Genomic DNA, 21,721 nt, shown 5'->3' on the forward strand with positions numbered 1-21,721 from the left:
ACTACCTCATCTCTATACCCGACACAAACAATTATCTGTAAGGTCCCTCAGTCGAGCAGTGAATTTCAAACACAGATTCAACCAGGGAGGGTTTCCAATGCCTCGCAAAGAAGGGAACCTATTGGTAGATGAGATAAAAAGATAAAAATAACAAAAGCAGACTTTGAGCATGGTGAAGTTATTAATTACACTTTGGATGGTGTATCAATACACCCAGTCACTACAAAGATACAGGCGTCCTTCCTAATTCAGTTGCCAGAGAGGAAGGAAACCACTCAAGGATTTCACCACGAGGCCAATGGTGACTTTAAAACAGTTACAGAGTTTAATGTCTGTGATAGGAGAAAACTGAGGATGGATAAACAACATGGTAGTTACTCCACAATACTAACCTAAATGACAGTGAAAAGAAGGAAGCTTGTACATAATACAAATATTCCAAAACATGTATCCTGTTTGCAACAAGGCACTAAAGAAATACTGCAAAAAATGTGGCAAAGCAATTAACTTCTTCAAATCAAATCAAATGTTATTTGTCACATACAAATAAAGTGTTATGTTTGGGGCAAATCCAACACAACACATTTCTGAGTACCACTCTCCATTTTTTTTCAAGCACGGTGGTGGCCGCATCATGTTATGGGTATGCTTATAATCGTTAAGGACTGGGGAGTTTTTCAGAATTATAAAATAAATGGAATGGAGATAAACACAGGCAAAATGCTAGGGGAAAACCTGGTTCAGTCTGCTTTCCACCAGGCACTGGGAGATGAATTCACCTTTCAACAGGACAATAACCTAAAAACATCTAAAGGCCAAATCTACACTGGAGTTGTTTACCAAAAAGACAGTGAATGTTGCTGAGTGGCCGAGATACAGTTTTGACATAAATCTGCTTGAAAATCTATGGCAAAACCTGAACATTTCTATTTTTATTTAACCTTTATTTAACTAGGCAAGTCAGTTTAAGAACAAATTCTTATTTACAATGACGGCCTACCAAAAGGCAAACGGCTTCATGCAGGGAAGGGGGCTGGGATTAAAAAATATAAGACAAAACACACATCACGACAACATAAAGAGAGACCTAAGACAACAACATAGCATGGCAGCAACACATGACAACACATGGTTGTCTAGCAATCATCAACATCCAATTTGACAGAGCTTGAAGAAATCTGAAAATAATAGTTGGCAAATATTGTACAATCCAGGCGTGGAAAGCTCTTAGAGACTTACCCAGAAAGACTCACAGCTGTAAAAACACGTATCAAATCAAATTCTATTTGTCACATGCACCAAATACAACAGGTTACAAAAGTATCTCTGAAAGGCTTCATGTTCATCAGTCCACTGTAAAACAAATAGTCTATACAGTGCCTTGCGAAAGTATTCGGCCCCCTTGAACTTTGCGACCTTTTGCCACATTTCAGGCTTCAAACATAAAGATATAAAACTGTATTTTTTTGTGAAGAATCAACAACACGTGGGACACAATCATGAAGTGGAATGACATTTATTGGATATTTCAAACTTTTTTAACAAATCAAAAACTGAAAAATTGGGCGTGCAAAATTATTCAGCCCCTTTACTTTCAGTGCAGCAAACTCTCTCCAGAAGGTCAGTGAGGATCTCTGAATGATCCAATGTTGACCTAAATGACTAATGATGATAAATACAATCCAACTGTGTGTAATCAAGTCTCCTTATTAATGCACCTGCACTGTGATAGTCTCAGAGGTCCGTTAAAAGCGCAGAGAGCATCATGAAGAACAAGGAACACACCAGGCAGGTCCGAGATACTGTTGTGAAGAAGTTTAAAGCCGGATTTGGATACAAAAAGATTTCCTAAGCTTTAAACATCCCAAGGAGCACTGTGCAAGCGATTATATTGAAATGGAAGGAGTATCAGACCACTGCAAATCTACCAAGACCTGGCTGTCCCTCTAAACTTTCAGCTCATACAAGGAGAAGACTGATCAGAGATGCAGCCAAGAGGCCCATGATCACTCTGGATGAACTGCAGAGATCTACAGCTGAGGTGGGAGACTCTGTCCATAGGACAACAATCAGTCGTATATTGCACAAATCTGGCCTTTATGGAAGAGTGGCAAGAAGAAAGCCATTTCTTAAAGATATCCATAAAAAGTGTCGTTTAAAGTTTGCCACAAGCCACCTGGGAGACACACCAAACATGTGGAAGAAGGTGCTCTGGTCAGATGAAACCAAAATGGAACTTTTTGGCAACAATGCAAAACGTTATGTTTGGCGTAAAAGCAACACAGCTGAACACACCATCCCCACTGTCAAACATGGTGGTGGCAGCATCATGGTTTGGGCCTGCTTTTCTTCAGCAGGGACAGGGAAGATGGTTAAAATTGATGGGAAGATGGATGGAGCCAAATACAGGACCATTCTGGAAGAAAACCTGATGGAGTCTGCAAAAGACCTGAGACTGGGACGGAGATTTGTCTTCCAACAAGACAATGATCCAAAACATAAAGCAAAATCTACAATGGAATGGTTCAAAAATAAACATATCCAGGTGTTAGAATGGCCAAGTCAAAGTCCAGACCTGAATCCAATCGAGAATCTGTGGAAAGAACTGAAAACTGCTGTTCACAAATGCTCTCCATCCAACCTCACTGAGCTCGAGCTGTTTTGCAAGGAGGAATGGGAAAAAATTTCAGTCTCTCGATGTGCAAAACTGATAGAGACATACCCAAGCGACTTACAGCTGTAATCGCAGCAAAAGGTGGCGCTACAAAGTATTAACTTAAGGGGGCTGAATAATTTTGCACGCCCAATTTTTCAGTTTTTGATTTGTTAAAAAAGTTTGAAATATCCAATAAATGTCGTTCCACTTCATGATTGTGTCCAACTTGTTGTTGATTCTTCACAAAAAATACAGTTTTATATCTTTATGTTTGAAGCCTGAAATGTGGCAAAAGGTCGCAAAGTTCAAGGGGGCCGAATACTTTCGCAAGGCACTGTAAATGGAGAGAGTTCAGCACTGTTGCTACTCTCTCTAGGACTGGCCGTCCTGCAAAGATGACTGCAAGCACACAGCGTAGAATGCTCAATGAGGTTAAGAAGAATCCTAGAGTGTCAGCTAAAGACTTACAAAAATCTCTAGAACATGCTAACATCTCTGTTGACGAGTCTACGATACGTAAAACACTAAACAAGAATGGTGTTCATGGGAGGAAACCACGGAAGAAGCAACTGCTATCCAAAAAAAAACATTGCTGCACTTCTGAAGTTTGCAAAAGTGCACCTGGATGTTCCACGGCGCTACTGGCAAACTATTCTTTGGACAGATTAAACTAAAGTTGAGTTGTTTGGAAGGAACACATGTGGACAAAAATGTGTGGAGAAAAAAAGGCACAGCACACCAACATCAAAACCTCATCCCAACTGTAAAGTATGGTGGAGGGAGCATCATGGTTTGGGGCTGCTTTGCTGCCTCAGAGACTGGACAGCTTGCTATCATTGATGGAAAAATGAACTTCCAAGTTCATCAATCATTTTTGCAGGAGGCTATCTGTCCACCAATTGAAGGTCAACAGAAGTTGGGTGATGCAACAGGACAACGACGCAAAACACAGAAGTAAATCAACAACAGAATGGCTTCAAGAGAAGAAAATACACCTTCTAGAGTGTCCTGACCTCAACCCAATTGAGATGCTGTGGCAAGACCTCAAGAGAGCGGTTCAAACCAGACATCCCAAGAATATTGCTGAACTGAAACAGTTTTGTAAAGAGGAATGGTTCAAAATTCCTCCTGATCGTTGTGCAGGTCTGATCCGTAACTACAGAAAATGATTGGTTGAAGTTATTGCTTCCAAAGGAGGGTCAACCAGTTATTAAATCAAAGGGTTCACATTCTTTTTCCACCCTGCACTGTGAATGTTTACACGGTGTGTTCAATAAAGACATGAAAACATATAATTGTTTGCGTTCAATTACATGCTGACAGCATCGCTCGTGTCGCATGCGCAAAATACATTTAAACATGTTATTCAATTATCGCACCTCCACTGCTTACCCGCGCCAACGACCGTCTGCGTTGCCAAGCGCTAAAATCAAATCAACGTTTATTGGTCACGTGCGCCACTACAACAGGTGCGCTACACGTGCCCTACTACAACAGGTGTAGACCTTACAGTGAAATGCTAACCAATGGTGTGTGTGTAGGTAAGTAAAGAAATAAAACAACAGTAAAAAGACATTTGAAAAAAGAGTAGCCAGGCTAAATAAGCCTGTTAGTCAGGCACTCTGTAGTGTCTTATGGTTAGATGCCGAGCAGTTGAACATACCAGGCAGTGGTGTAAACAGTCAGGATGCTCTCGATGGTGTAGCTGTAGAGTCTTTTGAGGATCTGGGGACCCATGCCAAATCTTTTCACTCTCCTGAGGGGGAAAGGGCATTGTAATGCCCTCTTCACATCTGTCTTGGAGTGTTTGGATCATGATAGTTTGTTGGTGCTGTGAACACCAAGGAACTTAAAACTCTTGACCCACTCCACTATAGCCACGTCAATGTGAATGGGGGCGTGTTTGCAGGGGGCGTCTTTTCCTGTAGTCCACAATCATCTCCTTTGTCTCGCTCAAGTTGAGGGAGAGGTTGTTGTCCTGTGTCTCTGATCTCCATCCTATAGGCTGTCTCATCACTGTTGGTGGTCAGGTCTACTTCCGTTGTGTCGTCAGCAAACTTAATGATGGTGTTGGATTTGTGGTTGGCCACGCAGTTGTGGGTGAACAGGGAGTACAGGAGGGGACTAAGCACGCACCCCTGAGGGGCCCCGTGTTGAGGATCAGCGTGGCAGATGTGTTGTTGCCTACCCTTACCACCTTGGGTCGGCCAGTCAGGACGTTCAGGGTCCAGTTGCAGAGGGAGTTGTTTAGTCCCAGGGTTCTTAGCTTTGTGGGCATTATGGTGTTGAACGCTGAGCTGTAGTCAATGAACAGTATTCTCACATAGGTGTTCATTTTGTACAGGTGGGAAAGGGCAGTGTAGAGTGTAATTGAGATTGCGTCATCTGTGGATCTGTTGGGGCGGTATGCAAATTGTAGTGAGTCTAGGGTTTCCGGGATGAGGATGTTGATGTGAGCCATGACCAGCCTTTCAAAGCACTTCATGGCTACCGACGTGTGTGCTACAGGGCGGTAGTCATTTAGGCAGGTTACCTTCGCATTCTTGGGCACAGGGACTATGGTGGTCTGCTTGAAACATGTAGGTATTACAGACTATGTCAGGGAAAGTTTGAAAATGTAAATGAAGACACTTGCCAGTTGGTCCGCGCATACTCTGAGTACACATCCTGGTAATCCATCTGGCCCCGCGGCCTTGTGAATGTTGACCTGTTTAAAGATCTTACTCACATCGGCTACAGAGAGCGTGATCACACAGTCATCTGGAACAGCTGGTGCATAAAGGCATTTAGCCGTCTGGTAGGCTCACGTCACTTGGCAGCTCGCGGCCGGGTTTCCCTTTGTAGTCCGTAATAGTTTGCAAGCCATGACACATACTACGAAGGTCAGAGCCAATGTAGTAGGATTCAATCTTAGTCCTGTATTGACGCTTTGCCTGTTTGATGGTTCGTCGGAGGGCATAGCAGGATTTCTTACAAGCGTCTGGGTTAGAGTCCCGCTCCTTGAAAGCAGCAGCTCTAGCCTTTAGCTCGGTGCGGATGTTGCCTGTAATCCATGGCTTCTGGTTGGGATATGTACATACGGTCCAATAGGGACAACGTCGTCGATGCACTTAAGCCAGTGACTGAGGTGGTATACTCCTCAATGCCATTGGACGAATTCTGGAACATATTCCAGTCTGTGCTGGCAAAACAGTCCTGTAGCGAAGCATCCACGTCATCTGACCACTTCCATATTGAGCGAGTCACTGGTACCTCCTGCTTTAGTTTTTGCTTGAAAGCAGGAATCAGGAGGATAGAATCATGGTCAGATTTTCCAAATGGAGGGCGAGGGAGAGCTTTGTACGCGTCTCTGCATGCGGAGTAAAGGCGGCATACAGTTTTTTCCCCTCTGGTTGCATGTGACATGCTGGTAGGAATGAGAAAAAAAACTGATTTAAAAACAGATTTACCGACATTAAAGTTCCCGGCCACTAAGAGCGCCGCTTCTAGATGAGCATATTCTTGTTTGTTTATTGCCTTATACATCTCGTTGAGTGCGTCTTAGTGCCAGGGTTGGTTTGTGGTGTTAAATAGATGGATATGAAAAATATATATGAAAACTCTCCTCGTAGATTGTGGTCTAAAGCTTATCATGAGGTCTAAAGCTTATCATAAGGTACTCTACCTCAGGAGAGCAATACCTTGAGACTACCTTAATATTAGACATCGCGCACCAGCCGTTATTGACTAATACAGACACACTCCACCCCTCATCTTACCGTACGTAGCTGTTCTGTCCTGCCGATGCACAGAAAACCCTGCCAACTGTATATTATCTGTGTTGTAGTTCAACCACGACTCAGTGAAACATAAGATATTACTGTTTATAATGTCCCGTTGGTAGGATAGTCTCGAATGGAGCTCATCCAGTTTATTCTCCAGTGATTGGCTAATAGAATGGATTCTGGAGGTGGGTTACACACTCGCCGACAAATTCTCACAAGGCACCCTGATCTCCGCCTCATGTATTTCCTTTGTTTCTTCATGCGAGTGATGGGGATTTGGGCCTTGTCTGGGAGCAGCATTATATCTTTCACTTCAGTCTCATTAAAGAAAAAATCTTTGTCCAGTTCGAGGTGAGTAATCTCTGTTCTGATATCTATACGTTACTTTCGGGCATAAGAGACGCTAGAATCAACAGTATCTACAAAATAAGTTACAATGTAAAAAAAACACACAAAATAGCACAGTTGGGCCGTTAAAATGGCAGCCATCCCCTCCAGCGCCCTTCTTATCATCACTACTTTTATTGTTGTTGTTATTCAGGATCATTATGTTATGGCTGTTATGGTAAAGAAACGTGTATATATCCTTCATAACAACAGAGTAGGTATATACCTCCACCAAATAGCAAATCATTATAAATCATGAATCATGTCTGTATGATGTGGTCACGCAGCCTATAGGTCACTTGAGGTGAAAGATGTGGCCACATCACAGGATTCGATAAAAATATGTTGGTAAGATATGTCAAAGATTTACGAAAATACAACAAAGTAAGACTGGTTGGGCTACATTGTGAAAACAAAAGGTTGCGGTCGTTGTTTACGCTGTGAAAGAAATGCAGGCATGTGTCAGCCTACAACGTGTAATTTCAGCCTACAACGTCTAGGGATTCGACCAATAAGAAAGCGCCCTGTTGGCCCTACAGGCATTCCCATCATCCTCTCTGATTCAATGCTACGTCAGCAGTGGTACCAAAAGATGGCAGTGTCCATAGTAAACGGCCTGGCTGCTGAAGCGTGTTTATTAATATTTACTTTAATATGTCAACACAGTAATGCCAATAATATCGCCGCCGCTGCTTCGACTGCAGAAGCCCCAAACCGCAGGTTTGAATACAAGTACAGTTTCAAGGGACCGCACCTGTCTCAAGCCGACGGGAGTATTCCCTTTTGGGTACACAGTGGAAGTAAGTTTCAATTTGTGACTGGTGCCGGTGGCTAGGCTAATTGCTGACCGTTATAAATCATTATAATAAGGTGAATCCGCTGCGATGGATATCTTACCATTCTAGCCAGCGATTGTAACTTCGCCATGTTGCATGTGGGGGAACATTTATGACACGTTTGTTGTAGCCAGTCGGCTACTGCCTGTAGCCCACTGAGAGGCAGTGGGCCTGATATAAAACTCGTTTCAACATGTCATGGCAGTGAAATGAGCAGCAGCATCAGACGGGGAGAGAAGCAGGAGAAGAGGAGAAATACACAATATGCAGACATCAGTAAAGTTACCAGGTAGCTAGCTAGCTAACGTTAGCTACATTGAGTATTACCTTGTCACGTTCATGCCTGCCAGCTGCCTAAATCACCCTACCTCAAAGTATACCATCTGGTGTTGCCAAGCTTACATTTCATTTTAACTGACACGGTATAATAGTTGAGGGGATTCTTGTTAACAACGTTGCAGCCTATAAGAAACGAAATATGGACATACAGATCATTCCAGGTTTTGGAATCCTTGGAAAACATTACCGCAGCATTGGGTTTCATAATATTATCAGAGAAAACGCGTTGTCTTTTAAAGGTTAGCGAGCATTGTATGGGTTTCTAATCTCTTTCCTATTGAATTGATCAGTCCTTCTACTAGCATGGTTTTGTTGTAATGTAAAAGGGTTAACAAATCAGTATCTTTAGAAGCAGTGCAAAGGTCCCGGACTGGTGTCAACTCACCCTGATTTAGGAGTCAATTTGATCAAGTTGTCCATTTCTGATCAGGGTACAGAACATGGCATGTTTTACACACACACACACACACGGTTGAACTACTGTGACATTTTTAATTTAGGCTCAAAATATACAAACGATTGTGGACCTTGTGTGTCTGCCAAACCCTTGACTGCAATGCTAACAATATTGGGCCTACCTATTGTCTTTACTTAAGGTTTCAGAATGTAATTAATCCATGTAAACGTTGTCCACAAAGAACCTTGAAATAATAACAATCTCAGAAACACATGTACATGTGTACATAGGCATAAGACACAATGATGTTACTAACCCCAAGGCTTGTAAAGAAAATAACTTCTGTTCAATTGTTTACCCCGGACCAATACATAGTTGCACTATGGGCCATTATTGCTTGGGCAAGGCTCACTTACTTTACTTAGTTACGCTATGCAAACAGTTAAACAAGTATTTCTGGACATTCGCAGTCGGTCACAAAGCTTCTGTACCGTGCAGTCATAACGGAAAGGACCACTAGTGCTTCTGGTAACTGAGCTGTCTTAGCCTTCTGTCAGTAAGGGTTTGCACAGTATGATTTTACCCCAAACGTCTTGTGTCTATTCCAGATGCCATCCCCAGTGCCGATCAGGTCCGTATCACCCCCTCTCTCAGGAGTCAGAAGGGCTCGGTCTGGACCAAGTCCACGGTCAACTTTGACAACTGGGAAGCAGAGGTGACATTCCGTGTGTCTGGACGAGGGAGGATGGGAGCGGACGGCCTGGTAAGAGGAACGCCACCGTGCCAAGTCAATTTTCCTTTATTATATAAAGATTTGGGAAATTCACTCATGTCTAGCTTCACACTAGGCCTTTTCACACAGCATTTCCTTAGCACAGGGCTATCCTTAAACATGGGTTAAATTTAGCCCAGGGCTATCCTACCCTCCTTTCACACAAGCATGACTTAACCCTGGGCTAACTGCAGTGTGCTTTAAAAACACTGGCTACAGCATATGTATGCGTCTTGTTATTGTGAAGCTAGCCAAGAGAGAAGTAATACCTTCCTTCCTATGGCTTCCATATACTCTGACTCTAGCCCATAGGGAATGATAGAGGATTCTTCTGTGTATCTGTCCCATTATGGTGTCTGTGAGCCCACAGGCAGCTCCATTTTTTGAAGTAGTCAGTTATCTTCTTCTGCTACTGTGTTTGCGCACAAGTATAATTAATTGGCTGATCCCTCCTGATGACCTGGATGGAATTATGTGAACCATAGGAAGGAAGTACCACCCAGTTGACTACTTCAGAATAGAGTACCACAGTATGAGTCATAATACCCATAAAACCTAGTGGTCGAACAAGGAAATGGTTCCAGTTGTTTTTCCATCATTCATTTTTCCCATAGGTGATTTTAGAAACACTTAAAATAAGGTGTTTCGTGTAGGTTTACCCTGGCATGACTTTTTGATAACCATGTCAATTTCTTTTGGACAAGGTGACTTTTTTTTTCTTCTCAATTTTGGGCACTATAGTCCTCTATCATTCTCTATGCTCAAGCCCTAGTCAGCCTACTGAGCTGAGCCAAGCTGTACTGGCCTGGTCACACACACATCCACCATACTTGCTGGAGCCGTGCTGGAAAATATGTGAAAATGAAATATTAGAGCCAGAACAGTATGTTTTGTGTCAGCTCAATAGTGTGATAGGTATGCCTATTAATGTCCATTGAGTTACCTACGCCTATATCCCTGCAGCTATAGTCTGCTGGTAGTGAGTGTGGAGTTGTGCTGACCTTTTGGCTCAGACTACAGGTTAATCCCCTTATTTATCTCTCCATGTCTGTCCTGTCCATTTGTGGCTCAGATGGGTAAAAGCGTGGCACTTGTAACAGCCAAGGTCGTGGGTTCAAGGCCTTCATTATGCGTTCACTGTACTGTACATTTTACTGTATCTACTGTCCCTATATTTATCTCTCTTTCCCTCTGCTGCTCTACTGTTACCTATAGTTATTCAGACAGTTAAAATAAGTATTTTTGGACGTTCACAGTCTCCATGTCCTCATCCCTCTTCCAGGCGATATGGTTCACTACTGCACAAGGCCTGGATGGTCCTGTCTATGGAGCCGCTGACAACTGGAACGGTATCGGCATCTTCTTCGATTCCTTCGACAACGATGGGAAGGTTGGTGGTCAGATTTTATGATTTTATTACATTCGTTTAATCAATTTACAATAAATGTGTTAATTAAATAAATAATGGGTAAAGCAAAAAGGTCAAAAGGATATTGCAAATTAATTCAGGTAAAATGTCAATTAACTGTTTTGTTTTTTTCATAATGTCATTTAATATTTTAAAATTCAAATACTGCAACGCAAATAATAGGGAAATGTGGGTTAATACTGTACACACTTTCTTATCTTGATATACGTTTTTTTTCTTCATATTTTCAAGTTGTAGTCTAGGTCTGATAGCATGTATTGGATGTAGTGAAAGAAACAATAACCTTTAAAAACTAGATTAGGTAGATTACAAATTGTTGTTTGTTTTTACTGTTTGTTTTAGAAAAATAACCCTGCTGTGCTGGTAGTGGGAAACAATGGCAAACTTGTTTATGATCACCCAAAGTAAGTCAACATTTCCTTCGCCTTACTGACATCACCAACGGAACATTTTACAACTTAAAAGAAGATTAGAAAATATAATGATTTATTTGTGGTTGGAGATTATAATCCTCTCTCTCCTCCTAATCTCCCTGGGCAGTGAAAGCTGGAAATCACTTTTCTGTGCCATCTATGTGTTGGAGTTTACACCACTGTCTTCTGTGTCGTCACTACTCTGTGTTGTTTACACATTAATTGAAACTGTTTTCCTTCATTTCTGAGATCTCCAAACCCATGTATTGTCTGTTTGTATGGCAAACTATACTTGTATTGTCGATCTCTGTACTTGTTTCTCCTGCTGCTGTGGTGTGTGTCTCCTTTATACTTGTTATAAATCCAGGTCTGCCCTTTGTACTTTGTATTGTCGATGCTTGTGAGGATGAATGAATTTCCCTTCTTGTGATATATAAAGTAGTACTACTACTTCTAATACTACTTCTAATACTACTATGTAATGTGTCTTTAAAAAAAATTGCTGTTTTCTTTTCAGTGATGGCACGACTCAGGCCCTGGGGACATGCTTAAGAGACTTCCGTAACAAACCCTATCCTGTCAGAGCCAAAATAACATACTATAAAAGAACACTAACAGTAAGTCAATTATCAATCCCCTCCAATCAAAAACCTGAGACAAATTTGACTGGTGTTTTTATATTGGCCATTTATTGAGAACATGATTTAAAATGAGCAACACCCGAATGCATCAAACACAGAAATATGCCGTGCCTCCCGAGTGGTGCAGCGGTCTAAAGCACTACATCACTACAGATCCGGGTTCGATCTTGGATTTGTAGAGACCCATGAGGCGGCGCACAATTGGCACAGCGTCGTCCGGGTTAGGGGAGGGGTTGGCCGACTGGGATGTCCTTGTCCCATCGCGCTCTAGCGACTCCTGTGGTGGGCCGGGTGCATGCACGCTGACACGGTCGCCAGTTGTATGGTGTTTCCTCCAACGCATTGGTGTTGGCTGGCTTCCGGGTTAAGCGAGCAGTGTGCCAAGAAGCAGTGCGGCTTGGCATGGTTGTGTTTCGGAGGACACATGCCTCTCCCTAGTCCGTACGTGAGCCACAGCGATGGGCCCAAACTGTAACTCCCAATTAAACACTACACAATTATAATGCATTTTAATTGATTGCACTTGATTAATGTGCTAATAACATTTTCTGTCCTGTCAGGTGCTGATCAACAATGGTTTCACGCCAGATAAAGATGACTATGAGTTCTGTACAAAAGTGGACAACATGGTCATTCCACAGGAGGGCTACTTCGGCATCTCGGCTGCCACTGGTGGTCTAGCAGGTGGTTATCTTGGTAACAGTTTAATTGAGGCCTGCAGGTATAATGCATTATGTGGTTGTAATGCATTATTAAACTTGCCATAAGCATGTATAAACCCCTTTTTATATGTCATTTCTTTCAAATGAAATGTTTACTATTCCTAATTTATTTAGATTAAACTGCTTGAAATGTAAAATGTGGATATTGTTAGGTTATAATGGTCAATCATGAAACAAATCATTTTGTTTAATCATATTTAGTGTGTTTTGTTTGAATGTAACTTTTGCCTTCCAGACGATCATGATGTCCTGTCCTTCTTGACGTTCAGACTATCAGAGCCTGGCCAAGAACTGGTAACTAGATTTTCTTAGTTATAACTGTTACTGGTACAGTTTCCACTTACCACAAGTTAAACCACTTTACAGTACCACTCAGTACAATTTTAAATGGAAGAACATCAGAGTAAATCGTGTGCCCTATTTCTTCAAAAGAGGTATGAGAAAGCATTATGTAAGCAAGGGGAGTACAGGGCATCAGTCTCTTCAGCGTTGGTTCACAGGGGTTGTTTTGTCCCATTTGAAGCCTCCACCTGAAGCGGAGATGCCCAAGCAGGACAAGGACAAGTACCAGGAGGAATTTGAGAACTTTCAGCAGGATCTGGACAAAAAGAAAGAGGACTACCAGAAGGAGCATCCGGACGTTCAGGGACAACCCAGTTAGTTTCACTCCATAATATTCCCCAGACTTCATCCTGTCTTTGCTATACATATTATATGCTACTTTTTTACATTCTAGATCAGGGATGGGCATTTTGTTTAATAGGCTGCGGGCCCATTAAAAATTACATACTGTACCAGTCAAAAGTTGACACCTACTCATTCAAGCGTTTTCCTGTATTTTTTACTGTTTTTATACATTGTAGAATAATAGTGAAGACATGAAAACTATGAAATAACATGAATGGAATCATGAGGTAAGCAAAAAAAGGGTTAAACAAATCCAAATATATTTTCTATTTGAGATTCTTCAAAGTAGCCACCCTTTAAGGCCTTGAGGACAGCTTTGCACAATCTTGGCATTCTCTCAACCAGCTTTGAGGTAGTACCCTGGAATGCGTTTCAATTAGCAGGTGTGCCTTGTTAAAAGTTAATTTGTGGAATTTATTTCCTTCTGAATGCGTTTGAGCCAATCAGTTGTGTTTTGACATGGTAGGGCTGTATTCTGTATACCACCCCTATTTGGTAAAAGACCAAGTCCATATTTTGTCAAGAACAGCTCAAATAAGCAAAGAGAAACGACAGGCTATCATTAAGACATGAAGGTCAGTCAATGTGGAACATTTCAAGGACTTTGAACGTTTTTTCAAGTGCAGTTGCAAAACCATCAAGCTCTGTTATGAAACTGGCTCTCATGAGGACCGCCACAGGAAAGGAAGACCCAGAGTTACCTCTGCTGCAGAGGATAAGTTCATTTGAGTTACCAGCCTTAGAAATTGCAGCCAAAATAAATGCTTCAGAGTTCAAGTAACAGACACATCTCAACCTCATCTATTCAGAGGAGACTCGGTGAATCAGGCCTTCATTTAAAATGGTTTTTATTTCAACTTTTATTTAAACAGGTAGGCTAGTTGAGAACAAGTTCTCATTTACAACTGCGACCTGGCCAAGATAAAGCAAAGCAGTGTGACACATGGAATAACATAGGATAAACAATAAACAAGCCAATAACACAATAAACAAGTCAATCACACAGTAGAAAAAAAGAAAGTCTATATGCAGTGTGTGCAAAAGGCATGAGGAGGTAAGCAATAATGGGCCATAGTAGCGAAGAATTACAATTTAGCAGATTAACACTGGAGTGATAATTGAGCAGATGATGATGTGCAAGTAGAGATACTGGTGTGCAAAAGAGCAGAAAAGTAAATAAAAACAGTATGGGGATGAGGTAGGTAGATTGGGTGGGATATTTACAGATGGACTATGGTCAAATTACTGCAAAGAAACCACTACTAAAGGACACCAATAAGAAGAAGAGGTTTGCTTGGGCCAAGAAACAGGAGCCGCAGACATTAGACCGGTGGAAATTGGTCCCTCGGTCAGTTGAGTCCAAATGTGAGATTTTTGGTTCCAACAGCTGTGTCTTTGTGAGACGCAGAATAGGTGAAAGGATTATCTCTGCATGTGTGGGTCCCACCGTGAAGCATGGAGGAGGACAGTGCTGGTGACACTGTCAGTGATTTTATTTAGAATTCAAGGCATACTTAACCAGCATGGCAACCACAGCATTCTGCAGCGATACACCATCCCATCTGGTTTGCACTTAGTGGGATATTTGTCAACAGGACAATGACCCAAGACACCTCCAGGCTGTATAAGGGCTATTTGACCAAGAAGGAGAGTGATGGAGTGCTACATCAGATGACCTGGCCTCCACTATCACCCAACCTCAACCCAGTTGAGATGGTTTGGGATGAGTTGGACCGCAGAGTGAAGAAAAAGCAGCCAACAAGTGCTCAGCATATGTTGGAACTCTGTAAAGACTGTTGGAAAAGCATTCCAGGTGAAGCTGGTTGAGAGAATGCCAAGAGTGTGCAAAGCTGTCATCAAGGCAAAGGGTTACTTTGAATAATCTGAAATGTAAAATATATTTTGGATTTGTTTAACACTTTTTTTTTTGGGGTTACTTCATGATTCCATGTGTTATTTCATAGTTTTAGCTTATCTTCACTATGATTCTACAAGGTAGAACATAGTAAAAATAAAAACCCTTGTAGATAGATATATAGATATATATCTATAGCCTTAGTCTTATATATATCAGAGCCTGGCCATCTAGATTCACTTATGTAAATATGATATTTATATTTTTTTATACATTTGTACAAACCTGTTTTTGCATTACATTAAGGTATATTGTGTGTAAATTAATTAGGGCGGGGGGCAATTGAATCAATTTTCGAATAAGGCTGTAAACCTGATTAATTCAACAGGTCTGAATACTTTCTGAATGCCCTCTATAAAACTATCAACAGTAAGAGATCAGTCGAGGTTTCCGCTTACTGTTGGAATAATAGAAAACACAAGGTGCGGTTTGGAAATTAGTCGTGCATCAGCAGTCACTCAATTATTTCATGTCAGCTGTTTTTAGATTTGTTAAGTTAGTCTAGCGGACAGCTATTTGAACTCAAAGTAATCATGGTCGAATTACCGACTAGGGTAGGACCTGTTTTTGATAATCAGTTATCATATTAAAAACTGCAAACATTTACCTCCCTCCTATAGGAAAGTTTGTCCAATTACAGGAAATTAGCGGAAAAATTGGCGGGGGTAGGGGGTTGGATATGTCCAGATGCTAATAATAGATGCTAATAATAGATGCTAATAATAGATGCCAATAAGACGTTCTTCTGTCTGATCTGTGTAGTTGAGGACATGTATGAGAGTGTGAACGACAGAGAGATCCGCCAAGTGTTTGAGGGCCAGAACCGGATCCATCTGGAGATCAAGCAGCTTCACCATCAGCTGGCCGTGATCCTGGACGAACAGCGACGCTACGTATCCGTGGCTACCGACGAGATCTCCAAGCGCCAAGGGGAGTCTGGAGGACAGGTGGGACAGGTAGGAAGACCATGAGCGCACATACATACAAACACACTCGTAAAAGAGCGCACACACATACAGTAAGTATATTGTTCATATCAATAGAGCCACATGCACATACTGAAGTTTTATAATTTTACTAAAAAAAGAATCATGACATGTTTCAATCGTTTTTATGTTTATTGAATTCTTCAGGCTCCGAGTCAAGAGATGGGTGCAGTGGTTGCAACGCAACAGGAAGTACTGAGGAACCTGAACGAGTTGAGGTGGGTACTGTCACAGCAATTGTTTTGTTATTATTCCTTAACTGTATTTATCACACACAGTACTGTACGTAAGATCTGATATTCCAGACAAACAAGCTATTGTTTTTCAATCCAGGCCATAAATAAATCCTTTTTAAATCTCATATTTAATCTCACAACACAATACTCCGCTGCCGCCGGTGTCTCAGCCTAGACCCAATAATCTGCACATTTTGTTTGTCTCTTGCTTCCCAGTCTGAAATCCCCCCCCCCCCCCCCGGCTTGTGTGTAGGATTTACTATGATACCTTAACTACAAGCCCCCAAGACTATGATACCTTAAACCTCCTCCACTACACCCCCCCCCCCCACCCCCCCCCCCCCCACCCCCCAGTGGGATAGACACCTTGTCTCCCCAGGAGCTCGTCCCTAATCCATATTTACCTTCAGCTTTTGTTTGCTGACTTTCGCTGTGTTTTGTGCATGAGGATATGAGCTGGGGAGTCTGGTGGGCGCTTCTTTACTTTATAGAGCATCCAAACTGCATTCTAGACTAGAGGATGAATAAATACATACAAATATATATATTTTTCCTGATAACATCATGACTGTTTTCTAACATGGAGCTTGTCAGTGCTTTGAGACGATATAACATATAGCCTAACCGTTATATATTTCCGTTACCTGACGTAACCATTGTTTCCTAAATATGTCGATATTTTCAGGTTCTCATAGGTTAAAGCAATAGTACACCCAAAATAACAATTGCATATTGGTTTCCCTTTTAAGCAGCCAATTGACAAGGTTTGACAGCATTCCATTCTTTGGTTTGATTACCTGGCTACTGTTTCCAAATGCTTACTTTTTTACTTATAGATAACTTGGAAATTAAGCAGGAAAAATTATAATAAATTGCATTTGTGCCACAAATGCTAAAATGTTAACATGTGGAAACATTGGCCAGGTAATCAAACCAAATCATATATTGCTGTCATTCCTAGTCCATAGAATAGAAATAACAGTGTGTTCGGAAAGTATTCAAACACCTTGACTTTTTCACATTTATTTTGTCACATTAAAGCCTTATTCTAAAATTGATTCATATGTTTTTTTCCCCCTCGTCAATCTACACGCAATGCCCCAAATTGACAAAGCAAAAAAATAAATAATAATTTTGCAAATAAAATCAATAACCCCCGGAAATATAAAATTTTACATAAGTATTCAGACCTTTTACTCAGTACTTTGTTGAAGCACCTTTGGCAGAGGTTACAGCCCTGAGTCTTCTTGGGTATGACGCTACAAGCTTGGCACACCTGTATTTGGGGAGTTTCTCCCATTCTTCTCTCCAGAGATGTTCGATCGGGTTCAAGTCCGGGCTCTGGCTGGGCCACTCAAGGACATTCAGAGACTTGTCCTGAAGCCGCTCCTGCGTTGTCTTGGCTGTGTGCCTAGGGTCGTTGTCCTGTTGGAAGGTGAACCTTCACCCCAGTCTGAGAACCTGCTCCAGAGCGATCAGGATTTCATCAAGGATTTCTCTGTACTTGGCTCCTTTCATCTTTCCCTCGATCCTGACTAGTCTCCAAAGTCCCTGCCTCTGAAAAACATCTCCACAGCATGATGCTGCCGCCACCATGCTTCACCGTAGGGATGGTACCAGGTTTCCTAAAGATGTGCTTGACATTCAGGCCAAAGAGTTCAATCTTGGTTTCATCAGACCAGAGAATCTAGTTTCTCATGGTCTGAGAGTCCTTTAGGTGCCTTTTGGAAAACTCCAAGTGGGCTGTCATGTGCCTTTCCGTCTGGTCGCTACCATAAAGGCCTGATTGGTGGAGTGCTGCAGAGATGGTTGTCCTTCTGGATGGTTCTCCCATCTCCACAGAGGAACTCTGGAGCTCTGTCAGAGTGACCATCGGGTTCTTGGTCACCTCCCTGACCAAGGCCCTTCTCCCCCGATTGCTCAGTTTGGACAGGGGGCCAACTCTAGGAAGAGTCTTGGTTGTTCCAAACTTCTTCCATTTAAGAATGATGTTCTTGAGGACCTTCAATGCTGCAGAAATGTTTTAGTACCCTTCCTCAGATCTGTGCCTCAACACAAACCTGGTTCGGTGCTCTACGAACAATTCCTTTGACATCATGGCTTGGTTTTTTCTCTGACATGCGCTGTCAACTGTGGGACCTTTTATATAGACAGGTGTGTGCCTTTCCAAATCATGTTCAATCAATTGAATTTACCACAGGTGGACTCCAAGTTGTAGAAACATCTCAAGGATGATCAATGGAAACAGGATGCACCTGAGCTCAATTTTTAGTTTCATAGCAAAGGGTCTGAATACTTACGTAAAATGTGATAATTTTGAATAAATGTGCAACATTTTCTAAACCTGTTATCACTTTGTCGTTATTGGGGATTTTGTGTAGAATGATTAGCAGGGAAAAAAGCTAATTCATCTATTTTAGAATAAGGCTTTAATGTAACAAAATGTGGAAAAAGTCGAAAGGGGTCTGAATACTTTCCGAATGCTCTGTACACGTAAATGTCCCTGTTCTTTAGATACTTCTGTCGGCCTCCCAGGCTTTTCATATGATCTTAGGATAATGCAGATTAAGACTCTTGTGTTAGTCTTTTGTTAGAGGCTGTCAATTCAAATTAAGGTTTGATGGTGTAACTTAATCCTGATGAAAGATGAGAATCTCTGTTCTTTTTTTCAAAAACATCAGTTACATCAATTGTTTTTCTTTTCCATTGACGAATAACAATAACACATATTTTGTTCTTAAGTATTATGATATCGAAGGTGTAGACAGACGGATCAGATCACACAAACACGATATTCAACGATAATGGTGAGAGAGCCATATTCCAACTCTCTTTACTTTGGATAGTTGAGATTTTCCATCAGTAAATGCTCTACGGATAGTTTGTTTATAGTATTGACCGTCTGTTGATAAGCAACTGCTTGTTAAGGTTAAGGTTACTGATAGTCCATCTTTAGTTATAACAGGTTTAAAAAATGTTGCTCATTTATTGCAAGTTCGAATCCCCGAGCTGACAAGGTACAAATCTGTCGTTCTGCCCCTGAGCAAGGCAGTTAACCCACTGTTCCTAGGCCGTCATTGAAAATAAGAATTTGTTCTTAACTGACTTGCCTGGTAAAATAATTTTTTTTAAATAAATTTTAAAAAATCACATTTTCCGTAAGTATTCCGATCCTTTGCTATGAAACTCAAAATTGAGCTCAGACTATCCACATAGTCTTACCAAGATGATAATTTGACATGATCAATATCAATATTGATGAATGTCATCACTAAGGCTAACTAGTGTTCATTTATTATTATTTGACTAGTTTTCCGTAACTGTAGAATTATGCGGTTAAAGTATATACAAACCCTTCAAAGTATTCACACCTCTTTACTTTTCCACATTTGATTGTGTTACAGCTAGGGCTTTCTCAGTCATATAGAACATGTTGTGTTACAGGGCTTTCTCAGTCATATAGAACATGTTGTGTTACAGGGCTTTCTCAGTCATATAGAACATGTTGTGTTACAGGGCTTTCTCAGTCATATAGAACATATTGTGTTACAGCTAGGGCTTTCTCAGTCATATAGAACATGTTGTGTTACAGGGCTTTCTCAGTCATATAGAACATATTGTGTTACAGGGCTTTCTCAGTCATATAGAACATATTGTGTTACAGGGCTTTCTCAGTCATATAGAACATATTGTGTTACAGGGCTTTGTCAGTCATATAGAACATGTTGTGTTACAGGGCTTTGTCAGTCATATAGAACATGTTGTGTTACAGGGCTTTCTCAGTCATATAGAACATATTGTGTTACAGGGCTTTGTCAGTCATATAGAACATATTGTCAGCTGGTGATTGTCAAGCAAATAACTGCCGGTCTCACCGCAATTGACGGTTGATTGACATGAACACATTTAGCATCTCCTAGCTTCCACGCAGCCTTAGAAACATCTACATTTTTTATATTTTTAGACGTCTAAAGAAACAGATGACATTTTCTTCATATATTTCAGAAGAACTGAATGGCGTACGCTGAGTTGTCCTCATGTTAGTCCCTGTTCTGGCTATGCCATATGGCTGTGGGCTACACTAGTTAATTTAGCAGACAAGCTTTGCTTAGAAATCCGTGGCATTATTTACATTTTAGTAGTATAAATGAAGAATACAAATGAACATAGCTGAATAAAATAGAAAGGATATTTTCTCCAAATTGAGAGAGTGCGCACATGCTATTGTGTTCGCGGTTAACTAAAGAAATCCTCCTGTTTACTTCCTTTAGAGTTATTTATGCAACTTGAGTTGTGATGCAAATGTTGGGATATATGTTTAGATTTTTTTTAATACATTCTAAGGCTGCGTGATGCGACTTGTGATTTGAAAGAAGTCATGAGCTCTGCTTTGTTTAATGCGCAGGCTACACGAGCAAAAGCACTAGCCTATGGCAGTCTACTTTCCCCCACAGTACAAAAGTTGACCTATTCTGCGCAAGGAAAATATTACGCCGTCTGGGACAGTTGTGGGATGTGGTAGATCCCAAATCCCAACCACTAGCATTCGAAAAACCTATTTTTATAAAAGCAATGAGGCTGACACAACCGATCAGAACGTTTAGCTTAAAATGTTGATGAACTATATTTACATATACTAAATAATATATCTGTCAAATTAGTTTGGATTTAGAATGGACCATTTATCAGGCGCCTGTCTCGGGACAGGGGAAAAAATACATGTCATCTCTGCACTTAAATAGCGGATGAAGAACACTTTTCCCGTGGTTCATTTTCATGCCCGCCAGGTAGGCTATACTCCTGTTGTAAAGAGAAGCAATGTGCTTAACATTAGGAAAGTAGAGAAATAGAAATAGTCGGCCAAGCCTACAGAAAGCTGATGGGATCCTCTTTTTAGCCTATAGAAATGTTGAGCAACATGAGCTCATGGGATCTCATGAAGTGTTTGATTAGAGTTCTGATTACGTTTGCATTGATGTCAGAGTGATTAGAGGGACAATAGAGTGCTGAGTACCAGGCAGTAAGTTTGGTAGACTACTAATGACCGTCAGCAGCATCTGAGCTTGGAGAAGCCTAATTACTGTGACTAAACGGTCACGTGGAATTTGACTGCTGTCATGACTTGTGACCACCGGTGTGTCGGTAATATGGTCACGTAACAACCCTAGTTAAAGCCTGAATTTTGTGTCACTGGCCTACTACACACAATACCCCATAATGTCAAAGTGGAATTATGGTTTTAGACATTTTAACAAATGAATTAAAAAATGAAAAGCCTTAAATATTCAACCCCTTTTGTAATGGCAAACCTAAATAAGTTCAGTAGTAACAAGACACATAAGAATCACAGACTCACTCTGTGTGCAGTAAGTGTTGAACATGATTTCTTAATGACTGCCTCATCTCTGTACCTCACACATACAATTATCTGTAAGGTGGGACAGTGAATTGTAAACACAGATTCTACCACAAAGACCAGGGAGGGTTTCCAATGCCTCACAAAGAAGTGGGACCTATTTGTGTGTGTATTTAAATATAACT

General features: G+C 41.2%; 1 protein-coding gene across 2 annotated transcripts in view; it reads left to right on the forward strand.

The window, feature by feature from the left end:
• The first annotated feature begins 7,358 nt into the window (after nt 1-7,358).
• Nucleotides 7,359-21,721, forward strand: part of lman1 (lectin, mannose-binding, 1) — a 28,072-nt gene continuing 13,709 nt past the window's right edge. The window contains exons 1-10 of one of the 2 annotated variants that reach the window (XM_021622601.2): nt 7,359-7,607; nt 8,988-9,142; nt 10,434-10,541; nt 10,923-10,984; nt 11,511-11,610; nt 12,195-12,330; nt 12,592-12,650; nt 12,880-13,012; nt 15,721-15,914; nt 16,092-16,162. In XM_021622601.2, coding sequence (XP_021478276.2) covers nt 7,373-7,607; nt 8,988-9,142; nt 10,434-10,541; nt 10,923-10,984; nt 11,511-11,610; nt 12,195-12,330; nt 12,592-12,650; nt 12,880-13,012; nt 15,721-15,914; nt 16,092-16,162 — 1,253 coding nt within the window. In that variant the 5' untranslated portion in view covers nt 7,359-7,372. The remainder of the gene's footprint in view (nt 7,608-8,987; nt 9,143-10,433; nt 10,542-10,922; nt 10,985-11,510; nt 11,611-12,194; nt 12,331-12,591; nt 12,651-12,879; nt 13,013-15,720; nt 15,915-16,091; nt 16,163-21,721) is intronic. The other variant, XM_021622602.2, reaches the window with a different exon arrangement.

Source organism: Oncorhynchus mykiss, chromosome 12 (genome assembly GCF_013265735.2).
Source record: "Oncorhynchus mykiss isolate Arlee chromosome 12, USDA_OmykA_1.1, whole genome shotgun sequence".
Lineage (NCBI taxonomy): Eukaryota > Metazoa > Chordata > Actinopteri > Salmoniformes > Salmonidae > Oncorhynchus > Oncorhynchus mykiss.